A 21,582-nucleotide genomic window follows, 5' to 3' on the forward strand; every position below is an offset into this window, starting at 1 on the left:
GCACACACACACACACATACAGAACATGGGCAAACTATAGGGGGAACCAGAGGTGCTAAAATGGGTGGTATGAACCAGTGCTTCTCAGACTTTAACATGCATATGAATCACTTGGGGATCTGCAAAACTGTACTGGGGTTTGGTCTGTACAAGGTGAGACCTGAGACTGTGTCTCACACATCACCAAATGATGCTGATCCTTTGGTCCAGGAACCACACTCTGAGTAGCAAGGATGAACCCCAAGGATTGAAGGAGGTCAGAGGAAGGAGACTTCAGTGTAGGCTGAGGTCTTGAGATGGCCGGTGGGGTCTGGGACAAAAGCAAAGCTTGGTTAGAAAGAAGGGAACAAAAGACTCATCCTCCCCAGGGGGTCCCAGGGGTGCCACAAAGTGACCTCATCCCCCACCCACACACACTCACCAAGAAGCTGCACTAAGCAGCAGCTCCACTTGTGAATGACCTGATTTTGGAGACTGTCCAATCCTGATCATTTCAGGAAACATTTTGCAAATTCAGAAATCAGAGCCAAAGGGAGGTCCTTTTGGTCCACTACTAACCACAGCAGCAAAGGGTGGTTCCTCTTTGGGAACAATTTTGCTGGCTCCAGGGCTTCAGCCACCTATAAAGCTTAGGAATGGAAAGTAATGAACCCCTCAAGGAGGAGGGGTTGTTGGGGAGCACTGAAGAAGGAGCAGCTTTTGACCAAACTGTGTTCGCAGCGATGGAGACCTTCAAAATTGATGGTAAATATTACTCTTCAGTAATGGAATTGCCTGGTAATTCAGTCTTTCTACTGGTAAGATATAAGAAAGGACAAGTCAAGGTTTTACCACTACTGTATTTTGTACCTGTTTCTCACTAATACGTGTCTGGAATGCATCAAATTGGAATTCCTGAAATGTTAATAGTGATGTATCTTTAGCGTATAGCTTAAAAAATTTTTGCCATTCCTTTACATTCTACTTAAAGGATAAATTGGATAAATGCTAATGCTTATTATATGTCTCCCAGCCAATGAGTGTCTTATGCTGCCACGAAAGTTACATCATACAGTGACCGTGCAAAACTGAGAGGTTGAAAGAATTCTGCATCACTGAAGCCAAGTGCCACGTATTTTTTGATACATTTGCTATAAAATTCATTCAAGTGGCTTCTGTTATAGCTGATGTGTTAACCTGGGAACATGTTCTCTGGTTCAGGTTGGCTAGGATATGTTTTTAGCTTCAGAATTAGTTTTTCTTAGATTGAGCACAGGTTTTAAAAATTTAGTCAATCTGTTGTCTTATTTTCTTGCTCAGTGTTATATAGGTGATATATTTTTTAAAATCTTGTAGAATTTGTCACAGTTAAAGCCAGGAGTGGGCTTGGTTCCCAAGTGATCTCTGATTTTCTATTCTAGAATATTCTCTTAGAATCCTCTTCCAAGGTGATATTTCTACTCTCAGGCCTTCTGGAAGTTGTATATGTGGGAAAAATGATATCCCTGTCCCCTGACTTGGACATCTCTTTCATGAAATATCTGTCAGCAAAAGTCCCTGAAGTATTTTACAATGTGGTATGAAGGACTGTGACCATTACTGGATATTCAGAACTTTTCACACTGCAGCATTCTAGATATATACAGTATGTGACTTTTTAAGATACAGAAAATGGTCTAGAAAATTCAATTAATGTATTCAAGATGTACCAACTTCTGGATGCCACACTCAGCACCAAAGAAAGAGACAGGATAAGCACAGCTACTGGTCTGAGGAGCCCACACTGAGAAGCCCACACAGGTGGTGGCATGAGGTTGTCTATAAGCTGACCTTTTCTAAACAGTTTGTCACCAGCTGTGACTGAGATTTTCACAGAACACCATGGCTGGACCAGGTGTTTGATCTGGAGGTCAGAGCTAACACCTCTTCTAAATGTTAAAGGATAAAAGGGGATTAAGTTATAGGAAGGAGAGAGTGCCTGGGACCAGGTGAGTGCCACACTGCTATACGACATTCACAAGGAAGATTCCAAGAAGTATGAACAGCTCCATCATATTGGGCTAAAATTGGGAGGGAAAGCTCCCTGTTACCAAGGGATGGGAACCTAATCCTGCAGACAATAGGGAGGTTGGACAAGGGTAATGTGGGGCTGGGAAGCCCTATGCAGTCTCTGAGGTTACTCACTGTGGTAGAAGGGAGACAAGTCGGAGTGAGCAAGTGGGGACAGAGAGGGCCATGGCAGCAAGAGTAACCCTAAACCTCACTCTTCAAACCTGTCTACACCTCTCACTCCAACTTCGCAACTCTTTCAGGCTTCACGTCTTTTTTCAGGGTATTTTTTTACCATCATTTTCAGTATGAAGAACATTGTTCTTGACAGAGAAAACTCAAATTACGAATACAGAAATATAAGCTTTCATTGCTTGTTATAATTAACAATAACCACTTGCACCCAGCAGTGAGTCTAGCTTCCTTTCTTCCTAAAGGTACTTTAAAACACACTTCGGCCATCAAGTCCACCCACATCCAGTTCTGCTGATGTGGTTATTTTCATCGTTTTTTTTTTTTTTTTTTTTTTTGGTCCCGGGGATTGAACTCGGGACCTTGCAATTGTGAGGCAGGCAGCAGAACCACTGAGCTATATCCCCAGCCCTAATATCTTGATTATTTTTTTTTTTGGTACCGGGGATAGAACTTGGGACCTTGCGCTTGCGAGGCGGGTGCCAGAACCACTGAGCTAAATCCCTGGCCCTGGTTATTTTCATCTTACGGAGTTATTCTGATATCTCTTTTGTTCTGTCGGTATTTTTCAATATCCTTTTAAACATCTGGCTTTATTTTCTATATAGGTTTTTAAAATTTTTTCATGAAATAATTATGTAGATTCACAGGAAAGCAGCAAAGAATGAAGATTTTTTTTTTTACATTATAAGTATACAACACAATTACAATTCTCATTGGGAATTGTACCTTTACATGACGCATCTTGGTTCTAATTCTTTCCCCATTCCTAGCCCTCCCTTCACCCCCTCCACCCTTCCCTATTTACAAAGACTTTATTTCCATTTTTTCCATTTCTCATCATTTTTCTTTTCCCTTCTTTCCTTTCCCCTGCCCCTCCCACTAACCCTATCCCTTTGGACCTTTTCTTCCTATTTTACATTATCGATTATGCATTCTAATCATTGGTACATTTTTCGTATACAATATAATGACATTCATCATTGGAAGTTTGCACCTTTACATAGTCTCTCTTGGTTCTTGTTTTTCACCCTTGCCCAGCCCTCCCTTCCACCCCTCCATTCCTCCCTGTTTACAAAGATTTTGTTCCTATTTTTCCATTTTCTCATATTAATCCCATTCCCTTCCATCCTTTCACATAGCCCTCCCACTTCCTTCCCCTTTGCCCCTTTTCTTCCTATTTCACATTATCTATTATACTTTTTAGTGCTTATTTACACTTTCAGTTTCTCACATGAGAGAAACTATTAGGTATTTACACATGTGTGTCCTATTTATTTCCCTTAAGAGTATTACCTCAATGTGCACCCACTTAGCTATAAATGTCTCTAATTTCTCATTTTTTATGGCTGAGTAGTACTCCATTTTATAAAAGAACCACATTTTCTTTATCCAGTCTCCAGTTGATGGGCATTTGGGTTGTTTCCAAGTTTTAGCTATTACAAACTGTGCTGCTATGAACATGGAAGTACATATATCACTGTGGTATGATTCTTTTAATTCTTTGGGGAAGATCCCCAGCAGTGGAATAGCGGAGTCAAATGGGACTTCCAGTCCTAGTTCTTTGAGGTATCTCCATACTGATTTCCACAGTGGTTACACCAGTCTACTTTCCCACCAGCAGTGGAGTAGGGTTCCTCTTTCCCCACAGCCCCGCCAGCATTTGTTATTGATTGATTTCATGATAGCAGCCATTCTTTCTGGAGTGAGGTGGAATCTCAGCATTGTTTTCATTTGCATCTCTCGAAAGGCCAGTGATGTTGAACATTTTCTCATGTATTTATTTGCTATTTCTACTTCTTTGTCAGAGAAATGTCTGTTCATTTCAGATGCCCATTTTCGGATTGGGTCTTTAAATTTAGGAGGTCTGATCTTTTTAAGTTCTTTATAGATTCGAGATGGTAGACCTTTGTCTGAGGAAAAGCAGGTGAAAAATTTTTCCCACATTGTGGGTTGTCTCTTTACACTGCTGGTGGTTACTCTTGCTGTGTAGAAGCTTTTTAATAAGAAGAAATCCCACTTGTTGATTGTTTGTGCTAGCTCACGGGCAACTGAGGTTTTGTTCATAAAATCTTTTCCTACACCGATGTCTTCAAGGGTTCTACCTAACCTCTGTTCCAACTAGTTCAGAGTTTCTATTTCAATATTTAAATCTTTAATCCATTTTGGTTTTAGTTTAGTGCATGGTGAGAGATACAGGTCTAGTTTTGGTCTTTGGCAAGTTGAAGCCCAATTTTTCCAGCACCATTTATTAAAGAGGCTGTCTTTCCTCCAGTGAGGGTGTTTGGCTCCTTTATCAAAGATAAGATGGGTGAGTGTGTGTGATGTTGTTTCTGCATCTTCTAATCTGTTCCACTGGTCCTCAGGTCTGTTTCTTTGCCAGTACCATGCTGTTTTTATCACAGTAGCTTTGTAGTATAGTTCCAGGTTGGGGATTGTGATACTCCCTGCCATGTCTGTGTTACCTAGAATTGCTTTTGCTATTCTGGGTCTCTTCTTGTTCCAAATGAATTTTTGGATTGCTTTCTCAAGGTCCATGAAGTATGCTGCTGGGATCTCAATTGGAATTGCATTAAATCTATATAGCAGTTTTGGAAGTATGGCCATTTTCACTCTATTAATCCTTCTTACCCAGGAGCAGGGGATGTCTGTCCATTTTCTGATATCATCTTCCATCTCTCTTTTCAGAGCGCCATAGTTTTCAGAGAAGAGGTCTTTGATTTCTTTCGTTAGGTTGATTCCTAGGTATTTCAGTTTTTTGGATGCTATTGTGAAAGGAATTATTTGCCCTATTTCTCTCTCAGTGAGTCTGTCATTGGTGTAGAGGAAAGCTATTGATTTTTGTGTGTTGACCTTGTAACCAGCTCCTTGACTGAATTTGGTTATTAAGTCTAGAAGACTTTTGGTGGAGTTCTTGGAGTCTTCTATATACAGTATCACGTCATCTGCAAATAATGACAATTTGACATCTTCATTTCCTATCTTTATTCCTTTTATTTCTTTCTCTTGTCTAATTGCTGTGGCTAATGTTTCCAGAACTATATTGAACAAGAGTGGTGATAGTGGACATCCTTGTCTTGTTCCTGATTTGAGTGTGAAGGATTTCAGTTTTTGACCATTTAGTATGATATTGGCTGTTGGTTTTTCATAGATGGCTTTTATCAGTTTGAGGTAGAGACCATCTATTCCACTTTTTGTAGGGTTTTTATCATAAATGTATGTTGGATTTTGTCAAATGCTTTTTCTGTATCTATGGAGATGATCATATGGTTTTTGTCCTTGGCTCTATTGATCTACTGTATTACATTGATCGATTTGCATATGTTGAACCATCCCTACATCCCTGGGATGAATCCCACTTGATCAGGGTGTATGATCTTCTTGATGATCTTCTGCATTGTATTTGCCAGTATCTTATTAAGGATTTTTGCTTCGATGTTCATTAGTGAAATTGGCCTATAGTTTTCTTTTTCGGTTGGGTCTTTCTCTGCTTTTCGGATCAAGGTGATGCTTGCTTCCAGGAATGAAACCAACCAAACCAACACACCAATAAAACCACTCCTCTTGGCACAGCCAGAGATATCCTGAGCCCACCATGCATCAGGTGGGCTGTTATGTAGGTGATAGGGAGAAATATCAGCAGAGTGACCCAAGTTCCACAAGTGTTGGAGAAAAGTCCTCAACTTCATGGACATCTATTAGAATAGTCACCTTCACCCGTCACAAAGGGAATATGAGACTCACTTCCCTCACACTTTCCTTCCCTAGTTTGCCCACTTGTGATCTCCTTTCCCTTCAGAGATGTCCTCAGACACATTCCAACTGGACTCCTCCTAGGGACAGTAGTTGGTGTAGGCTAGTGGGGTGAGCTCAGAATTTGGGGTTAGAGAGAAGTGGGGTCATGTGCCCATGAACCCCATTAGCTCCCCCTGGAGCTCCAGCTCTCCTGTATAGTAGGGAATTTGCACACCCCCTTGAAGGGTGACTATGAGGGTCCAAGATGATGATGGTAAGTACTCAGCATGGAGTGGAGTGCATGCCCAATTAATATGAGTGGTGGGAACTGCAGGGGCTTGTGTAGGCCAGGTCCTGCCCCTTGATCTCCAAAGTGTGACAGTAGACATAAGCCTGGAGTCAGGAGCCCCTGAAAAGTTTTATTACAGCTTCTTTTGTAATGTCCCAAACTGTAAACTGTTTATTAAAAGAGAAGTATCTGGGGGCCGGGGATTTAGCTCAGGAGGTCTTGAGTTCAATCCCCAGTACCAAAAAATAAAAAAAAGAGAGAGAGAGAAGTATCTGCAAGAACTTCTGCTTTTGCCCCTCAGAACTGTTAGGCACCTGTTAAAAAGAATCATTTAATGTCTTTCTTCTTGGGAAACTAGAGCCATGTCCATGAAAATCATTCATTGTAAAGAGCAGTGTGTGTAATATATGTACCATGATATCATTTGTGTAAGATTAAAAGGAAAAAATGTCTGTCCTATAGTTGGATCTCTGTATCTGAGTGCATTCCACATGTAAATTCAACCGAGGATCAAAAATACTAGGAAAATTGCCCATCAACTGGAGACTGGATAAAGAAGATGTGGTTTTTTTAATAAAATGGAGTACTACTCAGCCATAAAGAATGAGAAACTTGAGACATTTGTAGCTAAGTGGATGCACATTGAGGCCATACTCTTAAGTGAAATAAATAGGACACACATGTGTAAATACTGAATAGTTTCTCTGGTGTGAAAAACTAAAAGTGTAAATAAGAATCAAAATGTATAATTGATATTGTGAAATAGGATGAAAATGTCTAAAGGAGTAGGGGAAGTGGGAGGATTAAGGGAAAGGAAAGAAAGGAAAAGAAAAAATAGAGAAAAGGAAAAACATGGAAACAAAGTCTTTGTAAATAGGGAAGGGTGGAGGGGGTGAAGGGAGGGCAGGGAAATGGGGAAAAAAATAAGAACCAAGATACATCATGCAAAGGTACAAAATCCCAATGATGAATGTAACTGTATTGTATACCTAAAATGTACCAATAAACTAAATGGAAAAAAAATACTAGGAAAAAAGACTGAACTGAACACATACAGACTTCTTGTCAGTATTTCCTAAACCATATAGTATGACAACTATTTACATAGCATTTGGATTGTATTAGGTATTATGAGTGATCTAGAGATGATTTAAAGTGTACGGAAAGAAGTGTGTAAGTTCTATACAAATACTACTTCATTTTATATAAAATATTTGAGCATCTCTGGATTTTGGTATCCTTGTAGTAACAATTCCCTGTGCACAGCAAAGGATAACTGTGTGAGGCCTGTGGGATTGTGTGAACAGGAGGGATGGGAGGAAGCACACACTCAGAATGCTAATAAAGCCTACCTCAGTAAGTTAGGACTTCAGGGAGTTAAGGGCAGGTCATTGACCCTTGTCATGCTAACTCTATTATTTAATAGCCTATATCAGCCATGCTTTGCTTTCATAATTTAAAAATTGAAAGAAAAAGAAAGACGTGAACATGAATTCCAGATCTGCATCCTACAACCTAACAAGTTATTCAAGTCTCTTTGCTCATTGTTTATAAAATGAGAATGATCCTGCCCCTCCAAGACTTTGGAAATTCAAACACATAAATTCAATATTTTGTTCCATAAACATCAGCCAAGAACCCAGTTATGGACCAGGCATCACACTGGGGCATCAATAGCAAAGGAGGTCCACTTAACACTTCCAGCTGGTGACACATGGAACAAAGGTTTGATTGCTCTGCCACACTGAGCCATGGCATTTCTCCCTTGTGGCAAAAAGGATGGGGGCAAGCTTTAGGGGTTGTGGGCCTTTGGTGTCCTTCCCATGTAACTTCCAAGGGAGACCTCTGTTGGCACTGATGTGGCCAGGCAAAGACTGGGACCCCGCTTTGTGCCTTCTGTAGCTACCACCTTCTGCTGCTGGGCTTGTGTTTCAGATTTGAAGCCCAGGAAGAAAAATTGGGTGAACTGCATCGTGGCTGTAGTGATCATCTACCTGATTCTGCTCACAGCAGGTGCTATGCTGCTAGAGTTCCAAGGTAAAGCAGTCTTGGTTCTGTGTGGTTCTGAACTGGACCCCTCTGATGCAGGGACTCGGGCTGACTGGACAGTTCTGGGAGCTAAAGTGCCCACCTGCTGGAAGACAGTGCTCACCCCCTAGGTCACCATGGTGATGGGGGGGCGGGAAAGTAGTCTGTGTTGGAGGGGATGCACTTTGGAACATGTGTGTGTAAAGCACTGAAGATGCCATGATTTCACATGGGGTTTGCCACAAGCATCTGACACAAATGATTCCCAGCCACGAGTGGGAAAGGGCTTTGCCACTTAACTGTTCATCTGAACAAGATTTTACTTCCAAAGTATTTCCAGTCCAAATGTCAGAGCCATGAGTCAGTTTCACCAGCAGATACTGATGTCACCTAAGCATGTTCTGCACACAGTTGTCATCAACACTTGTCAGGATATTTGAAGGTCACACTTGAATGTTGCTCGAACATCTCCAGGTCAGACCAGCATGGCGGTTGTCACTAATTCACACCCAGAGCATACAGGGAAGCATGAGGTTGGAAGATTGAGGGTGGATTCCATGAGCACAGCTTTAAGGAATGCTCCAGGGACATGAAGTGGGTATGGAAGAAGATACACGGTCAAGTGTAGAACAAACTCTGTGCTCACACCTGGTCCCACCAGCACATGGAGTTTGTGTTTATGAATTCAGGGCCTGCAGAAATCACGTACATGTGACAAAAGAATGCCAGGGATCAGCTCCAGCCTTGCAATGAGGTCCCTAAAGAAATGCTGTGTGTGTGTGGTCCAGTCTTGAAACTGCAGGAGCAGCTCCAGACCATGGAGGCACGTGACTACTTCCCCAATGGGACGCTTGCTGCTGAGGACAACCCATCCTTCTCCTTGCTGCGGTCGGCAATGGAGCTGAGAGACCTACAGACCCAGCTCTCTAAAGTCCGAGTCAGCCAGGAACGTCTGTTCCACCAGGTGGACAACTTCACTCGGAATGCAGGTTTGGCCTCCTCCTCTCCAGGCTGGGATTTCTCAGAGATGTTTGTTTTCATGAATCTCTTTCCTTGGCAAGAGGGGCTTCCAGGACCCTGGCCTGGTCTGTGACTCTGGGAACAAGGCAGCGGGTGAGTCATGTGAGGTGGGTATGAAATTAGGAGGCTGATGCCGCAGGACACAGACTGCAGAGTGGGGCATAGTTAGGTCTCCAGGAACAGTGGGGTGCAGAACCAGGGGAACAAAGGCCCCATCCAAACAAAATGTGGCCTCTGAAAGCCCAGTCCAAGGTCAGGTCTGGGTCACAGAGACCCAGACAGATCCTGAGCGCCTAGGAGGGTAAGAGTGCAGAGCCTGGGTGAGTTCCCGGGACTGCTCCCTGTAGCTGGCTCACAGTGGCCTGAAGGTGGGGAGGAAACAGTGGAGGGCTCAGAGACTGCAGCCAAGGGAAACATCAGGACTTGAATGGTACAGTGGCCGTTGGGAAGGAGGAAAAGGAGCCAGAGGTGGAAATGCCAAGCCCTGTGCCCCAGCTCTCAGGGCCTTAAAGCTGCACCCTCTCTTCTCTCAGACTCCCCCAGAATGGGAAGCACTTCATTCTCAGCCAGTTTGGGCAAACCCAGCTCCTAAGTGGCAACTCCACTGTCACACTGTGACATGGAACCTCATTCCCGGCAGAGCTCCTTGCTCTGGCCCCAGTGTCCCAGAAAGCTGGGGCATAGGAGGGTGATCCCATGAGACACAAGTCCAGGAGGACAAATCCCTCCAGGGGCTCTGGCCTCCCCCGGAGCAAGACAGTCAGTTGGGCTGTGAAGAGAGGCTGCAGCTTTGGGCAGATGGACAGGGCAAGGGTGTCTCTCCCTCCCCTGAAATGTGAAGGAGCTGTTTTGGCCAACTCAAGAAGGTGCTTCCTCAGTCCCAGGAGCCTCTGCAAGCTGCACTGGGCAGAGCCTGGTGCAGGAAGGCAGTCCAGCCCCCTTCCCCACTCCTGTGGCTCCCAGGCATCTGCAGCTCCTGAGTTAAACAGCAGGTGCTTTCCAGGGCCTTTCTTCTGAACACACCCAGGAGTTTGAATCCTGTCCTTCAAACCTCTCTCCCTAACCTGGCTGAAGCTTCTGCTCCCCACACAGTGTGAGGGGACAGCTTTCCAATGTAGGCCCTGGTTCCCCCGAAGAAGTGTATGGACTAAGCTGAGAGGGCCCCACACTTCAGTCTGAAACCCTCTCTCCTTCCCTTGCAGAGTTGCACAGGATCAAAGGTGAACGAGGTGCCCCAGGTAGGTCCATGGTCACCTCCCAAAATCTTTCCCCAAAGGATCCTTGGCCTGCATTGATCTGGGTCATGCCCCATTTGACCTCACCTTACCTTTCAGGGGTTCCCCTTGATTGCATCATCTCTCTGCTCCTTGATCAGCTCCTGGCCTCTGCCCCCTCCTTGCTTGAAATCCCTTCCCCTCTTACTACTCCCATCCAAACCTCACCATCTTCCCAGGCCAGTCCATACCCATCCGCTCTGCTAACTCTCTCCAGCATCTTAGCTTTCAGGAGCCTCTCCCCTTCTCTCCCATAAGCACTTTCACCTGCCCTTAAGGCCATCACTGGGGTGGTGCGCTCACTTCCATCGCCACTGGTCCTGTCTCCTTGTAGCCCTGCTTGAGACAGAACTTTTCGGGACCCTCAGCCTCTCACTGGTGTGGAAAGTAATGGTGATCACAGGGCTCACCTCATAAGGGTGCTGTAAGACTTAGAGGGTGATGTACAAAAGATGTCTGACAGCAGCCTGTGTTCTTTAAGATAGAGCCAGTGGCTCATTTGCCTTCTTTCCCCTTCTCAGCCCACATGTGTGCTGTGTTGCACACACTGGTGCACACACACCTCCCTTACGTCCCTGTTCCATTCCAGCATCTGGGGAGTTGAAATTTATCCTGAGAACAAATATTCTTGATGTTCTTGGGACAGAGTCCTTGGTGCTATGACTTCTTAGGCATGCCCCACCTCCCCTCTGGCCAGGGAGAGTTGTGAGGTAGCCCTGATCAGACCTGGGGACAAGCCCGGCTCTGCCCCTCACAAGATTGGTGATATCGAGCCAGTCATTTAACATTCCTGTCCTCCCCTGCAAGAAGGGGATCATGGTTGGGTGAGGGCAGGATAGAGCAGTTTCTGTAAAAGGCCGGTCCAGTGCCAGGCATAGAGTCAGCATTCTGTAGTGCTATTATTATTGTTACTGGCTATTACTGTTATTCTTCTATTAGAAAGATGAAAAGAATTTTGAATAGCCCCCAACCTGATGAATACTGTTGGCTCCTCTCCTGTCAGGAACGGCTTTTCTGACAACCTCTGTCACTTCAGCTGATGACATCAGTGTTACCTTTTCTCACCCCAGTGGGGTTGGTCTGATCTTAAAAATCTGCCCCATCACCCCCACCACTACCATCACCACTAGGCTCAGAGCTCCAGATCCAGATGGGGAGCCCACCCAGACTTCTGGTCTCACTGTCTGATCTGTCTCTCTCAGCATGGATGTATAATTGCCCATCTGTATCCTTGGGGTTTGGCTCCAGGGCCCCCATAGATACCCAAATCACCAGAGGTTCACGTCCCTTATATAAATGGTGTCATATTGAATATGACCTATGCACATCCTGCTGTGTATTTTAAAGCATTTCAGATGACTTGAAATACCAAATACAATATAAATGTTATGTAAATAGTTAATGTATTGTTTAGGAAATAATGACAAAGAAAAAAGTCTGTACATGTACACCACAGAGGCAATTTTCCCCCAAATATTTTCAATCCATAATTGGTTAAATCTGAGAATGTAGAACTTACAAATGCCAAGGGTCTACTGTACAGGATCTCCAACTATCTCCCCATATCTCCTAGTCTCTGTCTCTCCATCTATGACTTCTGTCTCCCTCTCCCTCTCCCTCTCCCTCTTTTCTTCCTGTCTCTTTTCTGGTCCCCAAAGAGCAGAGACAGGAAAGAGCATTTCCAGGAGCTGGGGCACCATCTACCTTCCCATCCTCCCCACTCACCCCCAAGCATCAGTAGGGTGTGGCCTCTGTCCCTTCCCCAGGGCTTGCCTTGTCTTGCCTGGTCAGCACTCCCCAAAGGCTCATTTTGTAATCAGACTCACTGGAGAAGCACAGGAGGCTGAGGGAGAGGGTGTGGGGCTCACAAGTTTCTTGTCATGCACAGCCACACCAGCATCTACCAGCTCAGCCCTCAGACCAGGCTTCCTGGACACAGTGGGGGAAATGGCACCCCAGCCAAGGTTCTAGGAGGGGATTGTGGGACCCACCTGTCTCTCTTTTCCTTCCTTTGTCAGTCCTGGACTTCTTCCCCTCCTTCCAACCAATGTTTGTTGAAATCTCTATAAGGAGGAGGCACTGTCATAGGCACTGGGAATCCAGATAGGAAGTAGATAAGACCCTGGCGTCTCTGACCTTCCCCTTTAGGGAGGAGCAAGGCATGGTGGGGCAGAGTGCATTGCAAGATGGTGTAGATCCTTGTGTGAGGAAGTGCAGAGGGATCCTCAACCCCCCAGGCCAGAGAAGATTGCCAGGAAAAATGTCCCAGAGAGTCACCTGTACATAGGCCCTGAGGTGGGGCAGGGAGCTTGGTAAGTCAGGAACACAGAAAAGGAAGGAGGAGTCCAAGAACATGAGAGCAGAGGAGGGACCCTGGCCAGGTGCCAGGCAGGCTCAGAGTAGGGTGAGGTGGGTGGGTGTGTGCCTCTGTAAAAAAGCACAAGACACTTTTCTTTTGTGCCTTGCTGACTCTTCACACTAACTAAAAGTAGCTATTGGTATTATCCCCATTTCATAGTCAAGGAAACTGAGGCTCAGAGTACATGGACTTGCTCAAGATGATGCAGGAAGATTTGGAGGAGCTAAGTTGGACTCCTGAGTCGAGGGCCAGGCCACCATGGTGGAGCAGGGACACCCCACACTGCCCAAGAGGGCCATGCTGATGGGGACAGGGTCCTAACAGTTCACCCTGGGAAACCCCTAGGAGGGGCCTGGGCCCAGCCTGTCAGAAAGTGGGTTCTTTTCCCCAGAAGTACCAGGACCAGAAGACGCCAACTCTGATGTTCTAGGAGGAGGGTCGGTTCTACAGGGTTCATTGTCCCCTCTGCCATGATATCTCCGAAGCTCTGGCCTCTGCCTTTTGGCTAAGGAGCACAGAGAGCTCTCTCTCAGTGGGTTTCCTGTGTCCCACCACCTTAGGTCCTCCCCAGAACTCTGTTACTAAGATGTCACAGATAAGTCAGCCTGGGCTGGGCCAAGTGTGGCCCCTCCATAGGAGGCAAACTGGTAGATCCTTGATGGATTCTCTCTCCTGAGACAAGCTGAAAAGGACATCATGTTCAATGAGGGTTCTAGCCCTCGATTCTGCTTCCATCCTCTGGGCCCCACAACATGCTACAACATTCTGAGTCTTCCGAATGCTGAGCTAGAAAGCTCATCACAGGCTCCCTCACCCAGTGGCTTCCGGGGGTGAAGGCTTTACCACTGGGAGACCTGGAACCTGCCAGCCTCTCCCCCAACATGTGGCCTCAGCCAAGTCCCAGCATGTCAGTCCCCTCCCTGGTGATTTGGGAACACGAAGGCCTGTGCTGCCCACTTGGGTTGTCATGAAACTTGAGCCCTGCCTAGAAACCAGTCCTTGGAAATGGCAGAGAACTGAGTGCCTTGCAGAAATAATTGGCCCTGTTCACCAGACCTCGCCGTGTGAGTTTCACATGAAAGATCTCCACATGTTCACCTCAGGACAGCCTTGGTTAACAAGCACAGTAACCCAATTTTACTGGCCAGGAAGCTGAAGCTCAGAAAGATGAAGTAACTTGCATAAGGCCTTCCAGCTAAATGCCAGTGCCAGTCCTTGAACCCAGGTCTGTTTGACTCAGCCTCTCTAAGACAACATCTATGCTGTTTGTTTGTTTGTTTTTTCCTTCTAGGCCATGAACTACTTCCCCACACTCACTTCTCCTTTTCTTCTTTTATGGTGGTAAGGATTAAACCCAGAGTCTCACACAAGCTAGGCAAGCACTCTACCTCTGAGCTACCTCCCCAACCCTGGCCATGAATGTCTTATAGGAAGGATTTTTGTCTTGTCTTCTGCTTTTCCTGTCACACAGTTTAGCTTGCCCATGATGCTCAGTGAGAGTTTGTTGAGTGAATTATTGAGTGAGTAGCATTGTCACCCCTGCCCCTGGCTGGCTGGCTCATTTGTGTCTTTGATCCTCCTCTTCATGTTTTCCAGGTCCAAAAGGGGCCCCAGGTGTGCCTGGACACCCTGGTGAGAAGGGAGCCAAGGGGGCCATGGGACTGGATGGAAGCCCAGGTATGGCCTCTGTCTCCTGGCTCTGTAATCTTTCCCCTGCTTTGTCCGGGGCATGCTCTGAGTTCCCTTTCCCTTCCAGGTCTCCTGGGACCCCAAGGCCCAGCAGGCATGAAGGGAAACCCGGGTGAGTAGAAAGGAATTCGCAGCTGGTTTTCTCAGCATGGGGCCCTGGCTGTGGGCATGGACCAGGCTGCAGTTTAAGCTCCCCAGGGTCTGGGAGGTTGGTGGCTGCCCTGAGACATGGGATGGATTGAGAGGTAGGAGGAAGCAATCCACAGGCAGGAGGGCAGGGCTGCTGCCCTTAGGGGCACTGACTAATGGGACCGGCCTGGGTGGGCTGGAGGACTGTGACACTCCCACCTGGGCCTCTGGGAGGGGGAGTTGGAACCGTGAGCACTGTGAGCAGAGTCAGGCTCCTCGGCCCAGCAGGGGCTTGAGAGCCTGGCACCTGTGCCTCTGTGCCACTGGGTGTCCCCTCAGCCTCGGCACTGGGGCTCCAGATAATGACTTTAAGCCCATGATCTTGCCAGGAAAGTATGAGGCTCCATTTTTCAGCTTGTAGCTTAGACCTACCCAGGGTCTTATCAGTGGTCTGGTGAGAAAGGGAGGGCGAGACTCAGCTGTCCCTCCCCAGAGGACAGACCCTGACCGGAGCAGTGACTGTTACAGTCCACTCTGCTCTCCACTTCCACCTTCCAGTTCTGAATACCCCAGGGCTGAGGCTGCTGTACTGTAAAGATGCAAAGACAATAAGAGCTTCTCTAGGAGAGAGCAGAGCCAGAGGATTTGTAAGGAAGGGGAAGTAAACAAGCCAACAAGCTCTAAGCCTCCAGGTTGCGGAGGCAGAAAGAAAATAGCAGCAGTCACAGAAAGGCAACTTGTTAGCAGGGAAATCTTCAAGAAGCTGACTTTTGGAAGAAATTTAATAGATGGAATCCCAAAAAACCTATTGTTCTAAGTCCCTAGGAAGGAACAATAGGAAGGAAAGTTTACAGTGCAGTGAGGGACACACACAACACACTCAGACCTTTCACACACACCCATGTGTTCACATACATTCATACACACTCATTTGCAACCACATATTACACATATAATCTCATTCTCACATGCACACACCATACACACTTTCATACCCATATGTTCATATCCACTCACTCAAACATGTGCATATTTGTGCACATTTATGCACATACTCAAATTCTCAAGCACACATGAAGAATCATAGTTGTACACATACATACTCACACACACATACCATACACTCACACAACCTGTGCACAAATGCTCTCACACTCACCCTGTGGAAGCTTGGAGCAGTCAGGCTCACTCTGAGAGGAGTGGGTCATCCTCCCTCCTCTTTCCTCCTGGAGAGAAAGGGGCTTGGGTTGGGTTTCTGGAGCTCCCAGACAGCATCCAGGGAAGCTGGTTTGAAAGGAAGAGCCAGAGCCCAAGGACTCAGTGATATGCTTCCAGGAGGAATAGTGCCTAGTGTCCAGCTCCTCTTCAGCATACTGACCACTGACTGGACACTTTATTCAGCCCCAGTCCTGCATGGAGCCCAAGTACTTGAAACACACTGAAGAAGGAGCTACAGCAGTACTGTGGGCAGTGTGAACCCAGAGCCCATCTGCTTCCACCTTGGGGCACCACTGGCTCCCCCAGGAAAGGCTAGAGAAACCTCCCATATCCCCATGCTAGCCTAGGATCCCTAGGCTTTGTGGGATGGAACCACCACCTCTAAGATCCCTTTTTGACCTCGGCTTTGGAGCACTGAGAACCCAGTTAGGACCTGCCCCATTTACAGGCAAGAACACAGAGGCATGGAATACTTAAGTGACATTTCCAGAATCATCCAGCCTGCCAGATGGCAGAGTTATGATTCCAATCGACTCACTTTACTCTAAAGCTTTTCTTCCATTGCTATGTGAGACACATTCCCAGGTGCTTGTCCACCTCAGGGGCTCCAGAATGTCAGCTAACTGAAGAGCCCAGACCACAGCAATTGAGCTCTTCCTTCCTTCCTTCTCCACAGGCCTCCAAGGACCCAAGGGCATGCCAGGAGAGCAAGGAGCTGCTGGTAACTTGGGCTTCCCCTCCTGGTGTCAGGGTTGCCCAGTGTGAGGCCTTGGAGCAGCTGCACTTAATGTCCTCTCTGCACAGCCCCAACCCAGCCCCTGAGGGTAACAACTTCCCCACAGTCCTCTTCTCTCGAGTCCTAGTGTACTCAGCAAGACCACCCAAGACATGAGCCAACCTGTCCCCACTGGGGACACTTTCCTCTCCCTCTAGACCCTACTTCCTTTCCCCAGCGCTCCATCCTGGAGACAGTGGGAGCCCTCACTGGCTCTTCTCTTCACAGGCACACCAGGACCCCAAGGGGAGAAAGGCAGCAAAGGTGATGGAGGTCCCATTGGCCCCAAAGGGGAAGCTGGTGCCAAAGGAGATAAAGGGGACCTGGGCCACCCAGGTAAGGGCTGTGTTGGGATGGCAGTGCTCACCGGGAGATTGGAGGGAGCTGGGTCCGACATTCTTAGCCATCACATTTGCTCAGTGCTGTAGGCACCCCGGGCACTATGTGTGACCTCTTCTCTCCAGGTGAAGCAAGGACAGGGATGCAGTGTGAGAGGGAGGACAATGCCATTCCTTTGACTAGTGAAGGCACAGGCCATGCTAAGAGGTCAGAGAGGAAGGTTAGGAGCCTCAGGGGTGGAGTTAGGAGAAGGACAGGCTGGCAGTGAGGGCAAAGAGTTTGCCAGAAGGCCACTAGAGTCCCCCACTGATGGAGGGTGACTCCAGGTTATGGGCCATGCGTAAGAAGCATCCTCATGATTCTGACCTTGAAGGTCTGGCACCACAGCCAAAAACATTGCCCTAAGGCTCATAACTTGACTGAGCACCTTCATGCACCTCATCTGCTTCTTGCTGCCTCATGGAGGAGGCTCTGGATGCCATGAGGGGAGCCAGGAAGGCTTGGTTTCCATCCTGCTCTGCACCTGCTCACCTGTGTGACTGGGCACATTCCTTAACCTTTCTGAATTTCAATTTCCTCACTTCAGACAGAAGGGTAATTTAATTAAAATAATAACAATTAAATTATACGTGCTTTGCAGAACAGTTGTAATGGTTAGGGATTCTGATTTCAAACTGTTGGCCACATGGTGGGCCCTACATAAATGATAACATTTATTAGTAGTGTTGATAGTTATCCAACACAGTAGAAAGGGAAGGACTTTGGTTCCAAGGTGAGACAGACCTGTATTCTGATACAGCTCACTAGCTGGGTAACCTTGGAGAAGTGACTGAATGTCACTGAGCCTCAAGTCACTCACTTACCAAAGGAAGATAGTAACACTGATTTTTAATGAGGGTTAACTACAATGGAGTATAAGACATATGAGATGTGCAATGTTGTACCTGGCAGGTAGGAATTTTTTTACTTTATAAGAAACCAAGGGTTTTTGCCTTCAAGTAGAAAGCCCTCAGCAGGGACATGCCAGCCATTCTTAAATATTTGGAAAGCACTTGTGGGAGAAAACAGACCTGCTCTGAGTGGTACCAGCCAAAAAGTGAGGACCAGCTGTGCAGAGGCAAGGGAGCAAAAGTGACTTAGAACCTGGGGCTGATCTATGACGATCAGGCTGACTCGGTCTGAATAGGCAGCCCTCCCTGGTGGGACTTAGGGGGACTCTTGCAGCAGGCCAAGGGATGGGCAGTGACTTCTGAGGATCCTCCAAAGCTGGCTGACACAGCGCAGCTCTCTTTGGTAAAGGGCACTCGGCCTTTGTCGAGGTGACCCCAGCAGCACTGCAGGCTGGGCCTGACATGTTCTGTTTCCAGTGGAGTCCACACCCAGCTCAAGCCTGGAAGCTGTATGGGTGGTGGCCAGCAAAGGGAAACACAGCCATTACGGTTCTCAGAAAGCAGGGTTACAAGTCAGCAGTACCCTCCTGACATCTCCTCTCCCAAGATAGCAACATTTTGTTTCTCACCACCTGCCCAGGCCCCTGCAGGTTCCGGGACTATGTAAGCCCAGTGAGATGAGCACCATGATGAAGCCTCAGGTGATAGACAGCCTCCTCCTTCCACTCCTCCTCCCACCCAGACTGGAACATTCTGGGAGTCAGAAACAGCTGCTCTTCCTGAGTTGTAGCCAGTGTCTGGACCTCTTGCTGGGGTGATGCTGCCCTGCTTCTCAAAGTTATCCCTTTAATGGGGACATGGAAGTTATAGCAACACAAATGCGGGCTCAGACCATACAGAAAACATTGTGTACAGCTGGCTGAACAGTCGCTACGACGTGATGGTCCTGGCCCAGATCAATAGGCCTTGCACCCTTTCCCAAACGGACACTCCACAGGACCATACTTATCTTCTCTGCTTATTGCAACTTTACTGTCATAAGCAACTTCAACTGTAGCCAAGTTCCTTTTTGAATTAATTAATTTTAATGGACAGATGATTGTGTGTGTTTATGGAGTCTAGTGTGAAACACTGGTACCCATATACATTATGTAATGATCTGTTCAGGATCTTTAGTTTCCCCATCATCTCCAACATTTAGCATTTCTTTGGGATGAGAACACTCAAAATCCTCCCTTGTAGCTATTTTGACTCACGTGAGGCATTGTAGTTAATCACCTTTCGGTGTGATGGTACACCAGATCGCATTCCTCCTCTCTAGCAGTGTTCTGCACCCATGAAACCAAGTCTTTTATGATAGCTTTGTCTCCCAGAAGGGAATGGTCATTCTTTAAGCCCAGCTCCCAACCTTTGCACTAACTTTACTCCAAGCTCAGGCTCAGAAAGGCTACCTCTCCTCTTTGGAGCCTTGTGTCCCAGTTTTGAATTCACTGGCAGAAGTTTGGCATTGTGCCGGAGTGGCCAGTGTCATCTTAACAAAATAATAGGCTAGAGCCAAGAATACCTTTTAACAAAATTCCATCCCAACTAGCCTATTTGACAGACTAAAGGTTGCTTTGGGGTGAGATAGTCCTCTTTAGACCTGCACCCCCACTTTGCCCCCAGGGGTATGGAGTAGGAGACATTCACACCCATCACCAACTTACTGAATACCAGCTGCCCAGTGAGCTGTTGCTGAGCAAGCCTTGCATGGTGTGGCCCATGAGGGTCCTCCATTCCTCATCAAACTTCACTTTGGCACTGAGAGGAAGAGCCCTGGCTCTGTGAGGAGCTGCCCTCAATTGATATGCACCAGGCACTGGCAGGAAAGGAGGAGGGAGTGACGGAGGACTCAGGAGAGGACAGGCTGGACAAGTCCTGAATGCTGATGACAAGTGGAAAATTTGAAATCCTGGGTACCAGGGAAGCCCGTATCTGAACTGCTGGCAGGAATAGGAGCTGCTACAAATGTGTCTCTCTATCATCAATGCCCCCAAATTGCCATTCTCAGCACTGGGGCCCTGCTTTCTAGATCATTCAGACTTCAAAAAAATTCCCAGAGTGCACACACTAAAAAGAGCTGAAAAGTGCTGATTGAGCCTGGACTCTGGTCCTTCCTGAGGGGACCAGGGTTCTGACTGGGTCCTGGGGAGCCCAGCTGCAGGGCCATCTGACAACCATCGTCTGTGCCCGGTCACCTCATTTTCCATGAATTTACGTCCTGTCTCTGAGGATCCTTGAGAGATTCGATCACTAATTTCACTTCTGTCTCCAAGTAGGACCTCAAAGAGTTTTGAGTTTCGAATGTGGGTGGGACAAGAAGTGTCAGGGTGGGAGTCCCTGACTGGGTTTGTCCCCCTTCCTGTGACTGACTTCAACTCCTTCTTTTTGCAGGGAGCAAAGGGGACATGGGCATGAGGGGAGACATGGGGGCCACAGGGCCCCCTGGACCCCAAGGGAACAAAGGTGACTCAGGGAAGCCAGGTCCACCAGGTAAGAGACCATGAGGCCAGAGCCACTGATCAGCCAGTATTTCCCTTTTTCTCTGGGAGGCCGAGTTAAAGGGTAAAATAATTCCTAAAAATGCTTCTTCTTCATTTTAGGTATGGCTGGATTTCCTGGAGCCAAAGGCAATCAAGGTAGGAATTGGGAGACACTGGGCTTCATTCTACCTTCACAGTCCCTGGGCAGAGTCAAGTTGGGGACCTGAAGCCACCATATTTTATTTCATCATAGTATTAACCAGGATGAACTATTGGGGCTTCTTAAAAACCTGGCCCTTCCTATGAGGAACAGAGTAGCCAATGAAGAGCAGGCTTGATTGATAGTCCTCTTAGTAGACCTTCTCACCTGGGCATCCATACCCAGAAATCCTAATGCATCTACAATCCCAAACTCTGCAGCAGCAAACGGAAGACTAGTTGCTGATGCTAATTATCCTCCCACTAATAGGCCTAGCTTACGGCTTCCAAAGAGACAGTTTGCAGCTGCCACAGGACGAGAAGGTGTTAAGAAGCATGTCTCACTGCTGAGGAAAGAGGCGAGGGGGTGGGGCAGACAGGTCCTCTGTCAACAACCACCAGCCTCACAATCACCACTTAACTTCCAGGACAACCTGGAGTGCCAGGTGTTCCAGGGCCTCCCGGGCCAGCGGGCCCTCTGGGAGCCAGGGGTGAACGTGGCATCCCTGGCACGGTTGGGTTAACAGGTAAGATCCCCATATCCCACAGTGGGCCTGGGGAGTGACGTTTGGGCACTGCCCAGCCCTGATGCCCTCTCTGGTGACTGTCTTCTAGGGGCACCAGGAAATCCTGGAAGTCCAGGACGCGAAGGCATGAAAGGAAGCAAGGGTGACACAGGTAATGTGTTGTGAGATGTGAGGTGCTGTGTCACAATGGACAGGGAGGCGGCAGCCTCCTAGCAGCCCATGGAGGGAGGTGTAGGTCTCCTGTGTTCTGGTCCCAGAGGCTCCCTAATGACAGAAGGCAGTTACCTCTGGCCCTCTGAGCCCAAGGCTTTTGGGCTATTCTATCTCTGCTCTGGGTTCCTGGAGGACCTTGAATTCCATCACCAAACCT

The 21,582-nt window shown here is 47.3% G+C and overlaps 1 protein-coding gene across 2 annotated transcripts in view; it reads left to right on the forward strand.

Annotated features, from left to right (window-relative positions):
* The first annotated feature begins 547 nt into the window (after positions 1–547).
* Marco (macrophage receptor with collagenous structure) overlaps positions 548–21,582 on the forward strand; it is a 32,780-nt gene continuing 11,745 nt past the window's right edge. Inside the window, exons 1-12 of one of the 2 annotated variants that reach the window (XM_087197961.1) lie at positions 548–744; positions 8,180–8,281; positions 9,061–9,261; positions 10,495–10,530; positions 14,522–14,602; positions 14,682–14,726; positions 16,638–16,682; positions 16,965–17,072; positions 20,399–20,497; positions 20,608–20,643; positions 21,114–21,212; positions 21,301–21,363. In XM_087197961.1, coding sequence (XP_087054087.1) covers positions 636–744; positions 8,180–8,281; positions 9,061–9,261; positions 10,495–10,530; positions 14,522–14,602; positions 14,682–14,726; positions 16,638–16,682; positions 16,965–17,072; positions 20,399–20,497; positions 20,608–20,643; positions 21,114–21,212; positions 21,301–21,363 — 1,024 coding nt within the window. In that variant the 5' untranslated portion in view covers positions 548–635. The remainder of the gene's footprint in view (positions 745–8,179; positions 8,282–9,060; positions 9,262–10,494; positions 10,531–14,521; positions 14,603–14,681; positions 14,727–16,637; positions 16,683–16,964; positions 17,073–20,398; positions 20,498–20,607; positions 20,644–21,113; positions 21,213–21,300; positions 21,364–21,582) is intronic. The other variant, XM_004836071.4, reaches the window with a different exon arrangement.

This window comes from Heterocephalus glaber, unplaced genomic scaffold (genome assembly GCF_053883595.1).
Source record: "Heterocephalus glaber isolate CG9 unplaced genomic scaffold, H.glaber_assembly_v1.0 deba00000347, whole genome shotgun sequence".
In the NCBI taxonomy this organism is placed as follows: Eukaryota; Metazoa; Chordata; class Mammalia; order Rodentia; family Bathyergidae; genus Heterocephalus; species Heterocephalus glaber.